This window comes from Saccostrea cucullata, unplaced genomic scaffold, assembly GCF_032062105.1.
Source record: "Saccostrea cucullata isolate Sc308-1 unplaced genomic scaffold, CSIRO_AGI_Scuc_v1 ctg23710, whole genome shotgun sequence".
In the NCBI taxonomy this organism is placed as follows: Eukaryota; Metazoa; Mollusca; class Bivalvia; order Ostreida; family Ostreidae; genus Saccostrea; species Saccostrea cuccullata.
This window is the reverse complement of record NW_026940344.1, coordinates 1435-12143: the sequence shown is the minus strand read 5'-3', so window position 1 is coordinate 12143 and position 10709 is coordinate 1435. Positions and strand designations below refer to the sequence as shown.

The following is a 10709-nucleotide window of genomic DNA, read 5'->3' as shown; positions in this document are numbered from 1 at the left end:
TTCATCTCTATATAAAACGTATGGCCAAAAACCTAAGTTTTTAGTGCGGAAATTCCCGGAAAAGATAAGGAATCGGAATTTCCTGGTAATATGCACATCTACACATTGTGTCCTAAATACCTGCAAAGGATGTATTCGCTTTGACAAAAGAATTGACCTATAGGAGAGAACAATTTCCCGGAAAAAGTGACATTGAATAATTAATCTTTATTTGTTGTTTTCTACCGTATATATGTCTAAATTTTTCAAATTTGTATTTTATACCTAAAATTTATTATTTATAACTTTACAATAAACCTCCAAAGTTGGCCAAAACACCATTTTGTCCGATAAAGCGTTGATTTTTGCATGAATTTTGGCCTAGAAGTCCTTCAGGGCAGGCCTGCCCCTAAATAAAATTGTGATATTTTGATAGGTTTGGATGTAAGGATTAATTCAAGATAGGATTTTTTAGGGGCACCCCTGCCCTAGGGTCGAAATTCACAAAAAACCTACAAAAAATAAGGAAATCTGATTTTGATAATCTGCTTCAAATTTATACCAATAAATGCCATAGTCAGACTAGCTCAGTTGATATATACGCTGACTAATACAGCGTGCTTACTAAAATTTTAAAGTCGGGGGTTCGAATCCACCCGGGCCACACTTTTAAATTTTTTAATTTTCGCCTTTTCAAAGACTATTTTAATATTTTTTATAGATTTGTGTATTTTCCTTCAATTATATATCCTTTATGCATGCCCATTCTTGATATAAGAAACACTAAAGAGATATCAAATCGTAAAAATCCAATGTACAGTTGTCAGTCAGGCGGAACAAACCTCAGAATAAGCACACTTTCTGCGAGGACAAGAATAACTCGCTCTGTGTTACTTAATACAGGTACATTTGGCAGCATTGAGTTGCGATGAATGTCAATTATATATATTCCTTAGGATTTTATAACATTGATTTTGGTTACATACATATCAGTAACTGTACTCCTCGGATTTGATTTAGTCCTATACAATTTGCACACATTAATGGAATGTTTTACTACATTCAGGGATAAAATTGCCTAAACATAAAGAATAGAATTTCAGAGGCAGTAAACATAACCATTATGCTTATTGAGAAGTTAAGACAAATATCATTTATTACATTTTGAGATAACAAACTCAGGAAATCAATAAAAGGGTTCCTCATACCTCTACTCGCTGAAAAAAAGATTTAGGAAAAACAAATTGTTATATGTATTCAGCCTAATGCCATTAATCAGAACGGAAATCGACAAGGTTTTTGTAGAGAAAAAACCAAGCCCGGTCCTATAGGTCAAATCCCTATTTATAATGAAGTGATCCTTTGTCGAAATTCTGTGCAGCGGTTTATGAGGAGTTGCGCTGACCAAAAAAAAAGGACTCACTGACTGACACTCTGACTGACACTCTAGCTGACTGACACTCTGACGGACGGGTCAAAAACATTATACCTCACGCAACTAGTTGCGTGGGGTATAATCACCATTCTCTACAGAGAAAAGACAATGGTCGATAAAATAACCTTTCACTTCAGTATAATTGAAGATCTAACCCGGTGAAATCACCTTTATCACTGCTCTCTATAAAGTTATACAAAGATCTAGACCGATGTAATCACCGTTTTCTACAGAATATAGACAAAGATAAAATCACCTTTCCAAGATGATTAATACACATCTAGACGGAGTGATCACCGTTCTCTACAGAATAATACACACCTAGATGAAGTCATCACCGATCTCTACGGCATAATACACGTCTAGACGGAGTAATCACCGTTCTTTACAGAATAATACACATCTAGACGGAGTTATCACCGATCTCTATACAGAATAATACACACCTAGATGAAGTCATCACCGATCTCTACGGAATAATACACGTCTAGACGGAGTAATCACCGTTCTCTATGGAATAATACACGTCTTGACGGGGTAATCACCGTTCTTTACAGAATAATACACATCTAGACGGAGTTATCACCAATCTCTACGGAATAATGCACGTCTAGACGGAGTAATCACCGTTCTCTACAGAATAATACACATCTAGACGGAGTGATAACCGATCTCTACAGAATAATACACGTCTAGACGGTGTGATCACCGTTCTCTATACAGAATAATCCACATCTAGACGGAGTAATCACCGATTTCTACAGAATACCGGTAATACACGTCTTGACGGAGTAATCACCGTTCTTTACAGATAAATACACATCTAGAAGGAATAATCACCGATATCTACAGAATACACGTCTAGGCGGAGTGATAACCGTTCTCTACAGAAAAATACACATCTAGACGGAGTGATCACCGTTCTCTAAACAGAATAATACACATCTAGACGGAGTGATCACCGATCTCTACAGAATGATACACGTCTAGGCGGAGTGATAACCGTTCTCTACAGAATAATACACGTCTTGACGGGGTATTCCCCGTTCTCTATACAGAATAATACACATCTTGACGGGGTAATCACCGTTCTCTTTACAGAATAATACACGTCTTGACGGAGTAATCACCGTTCTCTACAGAATAATACACATCTAGACGGAGTAATCACCGTTCTCTACAGAATAATACACATCTAGACGGAGTAATCACCGTTCTCTATACAGAATAATACACATCTAGACGGAGTAATCACCGATTTCTACAGAATAATACACATCTAGACGGAGTATCACCGTTCTCTATACAGAATAATACACATCTAGATGGAGTAATCACCGATCTTTACAGAATAATACACGTCTTGACGGGGTAATCACCGTTCTCTGTACAGAATAATACACGTCTTGACGGGGTAATCACCGTTCTCTATACAGAATAATACACATCTAGACGGAGTGATCACCGATCTCTACAGAATAATACACGTCTAGGCGGAGTGATAACCGTTCTCTACAGAATAATACACGTCTTGACGGGGTAATCACCGTTCTCTTTACAGAATAATACACGTCTTGACGGAGTGATCACCGATCTCTACAGAATAATACACATCTAGACGGAGTGATCACCGATATCTACAGAATAATACACGTCTTGACGGAGTTATCACCGTTCTCTACAGAATAATACACGCACGTCTTGACGGGGTAATCACCGATCTCTGTACAGAATAATATATGTCTTGACGGGGTAATCACCGTTCTCTATACAGAATAATAAACATCTAGACGGAGTGATCACCGTTCTCTATACAGAATAATACACATTTAGACGGAGTAATCACCAATTTCTACAGAATAATACACGTCTAGACGGAGTCATCACCGTTCTCTATGGAATAATACACGTCTTGACGGGGTAATCACCGTTCTCTACAGAATAATACACGTCTTGACGGAGTTATCACCGTTCTCTACAGAATAATACACATCTAGACGGAGTAATCACCGATTTCTACAGAATAATACACGTCTTGACGGAGTTATCACCGTTCTCTATACAGAATAATACACATCTAGACGGAGTGCATGATCACCGATTTCTACAGAATAATACACGTCTTGACGGGGTAATCACCGTTCTCTACAGAATAATACACGTCTTGACGGGGTAATCACCGTTCTCTGTACAGAATAATACACGTCTTGACGGGGTAATCACCCGAGTGATCACCGATCTCTGCGGAATAATGCACGTCTAGACGGAGTGATAACCGATCTCTACAGAATAATACACATCTAGACGGAGTGATAACCGATCTCTACAGAATAATACACATCAAGACGGAGTGATCACCGATCTCTGCGGAATAATGCACGTCTAGACGGAGTGATAACCGATCTCTACAGAATAATACACATCTAGACGGAGTGATAACCGATCTCTACAGAATAATACACATCAAGACGGAGTGATCACCGATCTCTGCGGAATAATGCAGAATAATACACATCTAGACGGAGTTATCACCCTTCTCCACATTATATAGCAAGTCAACAGGACAAAGAAAACCGTGTCTTTTAGAACATAGAGTTGAATCAAATCACAATATCAAAGACTGTCGTAAGTTTCGTACCCTTCCTATTGGTTCCAGGAAAAAGCTTCTCAAGGAAAACGGAATTTGTTTCAGATGTTGTGATTCCAAGGAACACTTAGCGCGAGACTGTAACGTGAAGCTTAAGTGTGAGGTGTGTCAAAGTGACAAACATTGTGGTGCCTTACATGTTAACAGTTCCCAGGGCGGGGAGGATAAGGAGAATTCGCATGTCAGGGAGAACAGTATACCATCATCTTTTACAACAAACTGTACTCAAGTCTGTTCGCCTGCATTCAGTGGCAAATCCTGTGCAAAGATTATCTTAGTGAACATTTTTCCAGTTGGTCGAGAAGATCTAAAGAAAAGAGCTTATGTGATCCTTGACGATCAAAGCAGCAAGACACTCGCAAAGTCATCATTTTTTGACAACTTTGGAATCCAGGGACAAGACATTTCATATACATTGTCATCATGCAGTGGTTCAGCCATGGTCTCAGGGAGACAGGCCTTTGATTACGTGGTATCTTCAATACACAGTGGTGAACAAATATACTTACCATCAATTATTGAATGTGATGACATCCCAATATCATACGAGGAGATCCCAACCCCAGCTGTAGTGAAACCATACAAACATTTATCAGACTTGGAGTCTGAGATCCCATCAATAGACGATGAAGCGGAAGTGCTTCTTATTGGACGTGATGTTCCCAATGCTCATCATGTGTTGGAGCAAAGGATTGGTAATCCAAATCTACCTTTCGCACAGCGACTTCCTTTAGGCTGGGCCGTTATAGGGGAATGTTGCCTAAGCAAAGTACATAGACCTCAACATGTGGTTGTGAACAAGACTCTGATTTTACCATCTGGACGAGGAACTCACTTTACCCCATGCTCATCAAATCTAAGAATCTCAACGTATGAAGATGATATAGACAATCATTTTTCAAATGAGAAGGGAATTCAGCTTTCCCAGATTTTTGACCGCACCAAAGACGATAACATTCCGGGAATGTCAATCGAGGACAGGGAATTCTTAGAAATCATGGAGAAAAAGTGCCATAAAGACGAGACCGGACATTGGTCAGCTCCTTTACCATTCAAGTCCAATAGGGATAGACTACCTAACAACAAAGAGCAAGCATTGAAAAGGACATATTCATTGCTGACGTCTTTTAAACGTGATCATGTGAAAATGAACTTAGCCATAAAGTTTATGGAAAATGTGTTTTCTCATGGATTCGCAGAGGAAGCTCCAGAGGTTCAGGAGGGAGAGGAATGTTGGTATCTTCCTATCTTTCCAGTATTTCATCCCAAAAAGCCTAACAAGATCCGAATGGTTTTTGACTCTTCGGCTATTTATCAAGGACATTCATTGAACTCTTCTTTGCTACAAGGACCAGATCTTACTAACAATCTACAAGGTGTCCTTTTACGTTTTCGCAAGGAACGTGTAGCCATCACAGGAGATATAGAACAGATGTTTCATATGTTTCACATCGACAAAGAACACAGAAATTTCGTTCGTTTCATTTGGTTTAGAGACAATGACCCTGCTAAGCCTCTTCAAGACTACAGAATGTGTGTACATCTATTCGGGAATTCACCATCGCCCTCTGTCGCCACATACTGTCTTCACAGATGCGTAGAGGAACCTTGTGATAATGATGTGAAATATTATGTTACAAGAAACTTTTATGTTGACGACGGACTGTCATCTTATGACGCAGACAATGAAGCTTTAGAAATCCTGTTACGGACACAGCAGATTCTAAGAGATAGAGGCAAAATTAGATTTCACAAATTCGCTTCCAACAGCCAAATTGTCATGGATTCTTTACCACCAGAGGACAGAGCAAAAGATTTGAGTGATGTACATTTAGATCTACATACAACGCCTACACAGAGTAGTTTGGGTCTAAGTTGGAATTTATCACTGGACGTATTTACCTTTCCAACAGATCTCAAAGATGTTCCAGAAACTAAGCGAGGTGTGTTATCTTGTTTACACAGCTTGTATGATCCTATAGGATTCCTGTCACCCGTCATCTTGGCCGGAAAATTTATTTTTCGGGACATTACGCAACTTCAAATTGGATGGGATGATCCTCTTCCTAAGGACATACTTCTGCGCTGGCGGTCCTGGCGAAGCTCTCTTCATCACCTTTGCAATGTGAAGATAGCGAGACGATATGTACCAGTATCTTTAAAGAGTGCTGAAAGGATTGAGCTCCACACCTTTGCAGACGCGTCAGTTAAGGCTATATCTGCTGTCACATATATCAAGGTTATAAACAAGGGAACAACTTACCTAGGATTCGTGACTGGAAAATCTAAGCTGGCCCCTCATCATGGTCATACAGTCCCAAGACTGGAACTCTGTGCCGCTCTCCTTGCTACTGAGATTTCTTCATTTGTTGAAAGCCAACTTGATATTCAGATTCATGACATGAGGTTTTACACTGACAGTCGTGTTGTTTTAGGCTACCTATACAACAAGACCAGGAGATTTCATACATATGTGTCAAACCGAGTCCAACGGATACTAACCAATTCAAAGTCAGAGCAGTGGACCTTTGTGACATCAGACCAGAATCCAGCTGATGTAGGAACACGTTCTATTCCTGCAAATGAACTTGCATCATCTTCATGGTTAACAGGGCCAAAGACTATTTTGGATCATAACCAACAAGATTCTTCAAATTACCCATTATTGGACCCAGATAATGACTGTGAAATCAAAAAGACTGTCACTGTCGTAAAAACAAATATATTTCATGAATTGAACACAAACATGTTCACAAGATTTTCAACCTGGAACTCTTTAATTCGAGGACTATCATTCATGCGTAGCGCTATTCGCCAGAAACTCAAACTTCAAGAGCTCAGTCAAACAAAGCTTTACCAAAGTATGGAAAAGATTGTGATCAAAAGTGCACAGTTTGAAGCTTATGGGCAGGATATAGAGAGACTTAAAGAGCATAAACCAGTCACTAAAGGTAGTCCGCTACAAAGTCTGGACCCATATCTGGATAATGAAGGTCTGCTTCGAGTAGGAGGCAGGATTCTCACTGGAGACGTGTTAGCCGGAGCTAACGGACCAATTATTGTTCCAAAAAAGTCGCATGTGGCACGATTACTTATAGAACACTATCATCAGAAATCTAAACACCAAGGACGTCACATTACAGAAGGTGCTGTAAGATCTGCAGGTTATTGGGTCATGGGTGCCAAGAGACTTATATCATCATTATTATACTCTTGTGTAATTTGTAGAAAGTTACGACGCAAAGTAGAAACACAAAAAATGGGCAACTTACCTGATTTCCGATGCAAACCATCACCACCATTCACTTATGTGGGAGTCGACACCTTTGGTCCCTGGGAGGTAACAGCTAGGAAAACAAGAGGAGGAGTTGCTAATTCTAAAAGATGGGGAATCTTATTCACGTGTTTGACGAGCAGAGCAGTGCATATTGAACTGGTGGACGAGATGTCATCCAGTGCCTTCATCAATTCCCTAAGACGTTTTATAGCAATACGTGGCAAGGTCACCGAATTTCATTCTGACAGAGGGACTAATTTTGTGGGAAGTACAGATGCACTTAACATTCATGCTATCAACATAGAGTCTCAAACAGTGAAGAAGTTTATGGTGGAAAATGGATCTACTTGGATATTTAACCCACCATATGCATCCCATATGGGAGGGATATGGGAAAGGATCATTGGAACAGCTCGCAGAATTTTAGACGCAATCATCATGGAGTCAAAGAAACCGCTTACACATGATGTTTTGAATACTTTTATGTACGAGGTTTGTGCTATCATCAACAGTCGGCCATTAGCTAATGTGTCTGTGGATCCAACACAACCATCAGTTCTTTCCCCTTCAGTATTGCTGACACAAAAGACTGACGTCGATTATGGACCATTTCAAGCAATTGATGTGAAGGACATGTACAAATCATCATGGAAACACACTCAAGTTTTAGCCAACCAGTTTTGGAAACGATGGCAGCAAGAGTACCTTAACAGTCTTCAAAGCAGGCGAAAGTGGACTTGTGCTAAGGAGAACATCAAAGTTGATGATGTAGTGCTTTTAAAGGATTCAGATACTGTAAGATACGAATGGCCCATGGCAGTCGTTCAACGAACTTTCCCGAGTAAGGACGGACATGTTCGGAAAGTGGAACTACACACTATTAGAAAAGAAACCTGTATTACTTGTGTGAGACCTATTACCGAGATTGTACACCTGTTTACACCATCAAAAGAGTGACGTTAAGAAACGTCAGGCGGGGAGTGTGACGCCACCGGAATTCTCAGTGCCGTTTTCGGTTCGTCATTTATGCTGCGCCGTCTTCTTCCGGTTTATGTTAAACTGTCTGGGGTAGACATTTTTTCTCGTGCGACTGGGTCGCAGTCCATCGACATTTTCCCCCAACAGCGTCTGGGACGCTCACTGGTTCCGTGGTGCAAAGGCGCAACGATGTATGTGTTTTTTCTTATTTGTAGAGTTTGTTTGTATGTGTATAAAATTATTTTCTATCATTTTTCGGAAAACTTTGACTTTTTGGCATAGTGTGTAAGATATTGTATGAGTGTGAATTCTAAATTTTCTAATTATAAGTAAAATATTGTTTTGTTATTTTAGTTGTTACCGTAACATCGTAACGTCGTAATACGTCATGCTACAAGTTTAATAAAGTATGAAAACTGCTGGGCGTTTTTCTTCCAATCCTGTGGCAGAACAGACAGCGTTTTGTCAACTTAATGTACAATTAAAGGTAACTTAATGTACAGGTTTTAAATGTTGAAAACAATACATAATTAAAGTAGGCAATTAAATTTTTAATTTAACGCACAATCATGCATAAATATCAAACAATTTTATATGAAATGTTCAACAGTATATCATCTTTGGAAATGACAAATCCAATGCAAAAAAGTCACATGTGTAAATCCTGATGCTTAATAACTCTAGAACATCCACATTCGGAAGTTTCTTTATTAAAAAACAAACGTCTCATCCTCTTCACAAAATTTGTAAATGAATGCTGGACGTGGTAGATCCATTCCATGAATGTTTAAAATATATCCAACAGCAATTTAAATTTTAAAAGAAAAAGGCTTATTTCCAGATGGAATGATAATCTCACTAGATGCACTGCACGTGAATTCATTTTTGGGACAGAGATCACAAATTTTATCTTTTCATACACTTGCCATAATCTTAATCCCTCATATTTCCATGAATTATTCCATTTACTCTCTGCTGCTATTTATTGTTGGTTCAATTGTAGGATCAAACTGTAATAGATTTGTGGCCCGTTTTTCTGTTATAAACTGTTTCCTCAAACTTCATACAAGAGGGTCGCCGTTGTTGCTCTCAAAGAATGTTTCGTATCACAGTGTCCTTAAATCCTGATTGTTAAAAAAGATTTGCGATAGTTTTTGTCAAAACTTGGACACCAACTTCAGAATCTGCAAACCAACAAGCTTCTGCTTGTGTCTACCTACTGTAGAGTATTTACCACCCTTTGGCCCGTATTTTGGAGAAATATGTATTACTTTCTCCATCCGATGAGGACATCTTCACTCATGAAGCTTTACATGGGAAGTGGTCAGAAATCAAGTGAGCTATCATTTAAATCTAAATTTACCAGGCATCGTCCATTAAGTTAAACAATACAGCTATTGTTTTCACCCCAACTCTCTGGACAATCAAGTGTGTTACGTAATCATAGGAAATACATAACCATTACCTGGGACAGTTTATTAAGTTAGCAATATAGAAAATGTTTTAAGTAGGATAAAGTCCTCAAACTGTCCATCCTGTGAGAGAAAAAACTATTCTCAGCCCTTCGGGCCTCGAACAGTTCTTTTTCTCACAGAATGGACAGTTTTCGGACTTTCTCCTTTACTTAGCATTGTTTAAAGCTAGAATACAGAGATCTTTACCTTTTAGTGTGATAAACTTGTTCTCTGCAGAAATGTATGTTACCTAGACTGATGGAAGCGTAAAATACAAAATAATGTAAAGATCTAGGTCGATACAATCATCGTTTTTAACAGAAATAAGATCTAAACGAGTGAAATTACAGATTTCTACAAAATAATACGAGATCTAGATCGATGCAATCACCTTTCTCTACGTCAGAAAGATTTAGATCGTTGAAAGCACTATTTACTACAGAAAAACACAGCGACAGTGTCCGAAGTTGTATCATTTCCCTACAGAATAATACAAGTTATTTCATAAAACGGACACATTGAAGTAGAACTTATTTCAATCTCAAAGCATCTTCTGTTTTTGTTAATTGATTCCTCCTATTTGTTTAAAATATCAAAGTATTTTTACCATCCCCTTTGAAAAGATGTCGTACATAAGTACACTCCCATATAGAAGATTTGACTGTTTTCTTTTTTCGGGATCCATTGAATTAGCCAGGGAAATCTGGTTTTCAAAGGTATCCATTATTGTTTTAATTGTTGCGTCATTAATACTCTGTGGCTCGAGAATCTCTTCTACCTGTAAGTTGAAATTGTCAAAGAAATTTATTTCATTTCAAACCTAAAATGCTCAAACCTGCAATTCAGAAATGTGTATTTAATATTTATGTCAAAAGAGGTTTCTTGTAACGTTTATGATAAATGGGAAACAATCTCTTTATCTAATATTTTCGATTGGTC

The 10709-nt window shown here is 38.6% G+C and overlaps 1 protein-coding gene across 1 annotated transcript; it reads left to right on the top strand.

Moving 5' to 3' along the window:
- Positions 1-4070: 4070 nt before the first annotated feature.
- On the top strand, positions 4071-8133 carry LOC134255146 (uncharacterized; the record flags this gene model as incomplete). The annotated part of the gene is made up of 1 exon (XM_062737655.1): positions 4071-8133. A coding segment is annotated over one exon (4063 nt), but the record flags the coding sequence as incomplete, so codon positions are not given.
- Between the last annotated feature and the right edge of the window lie 2576 nt (positions 8134-10709).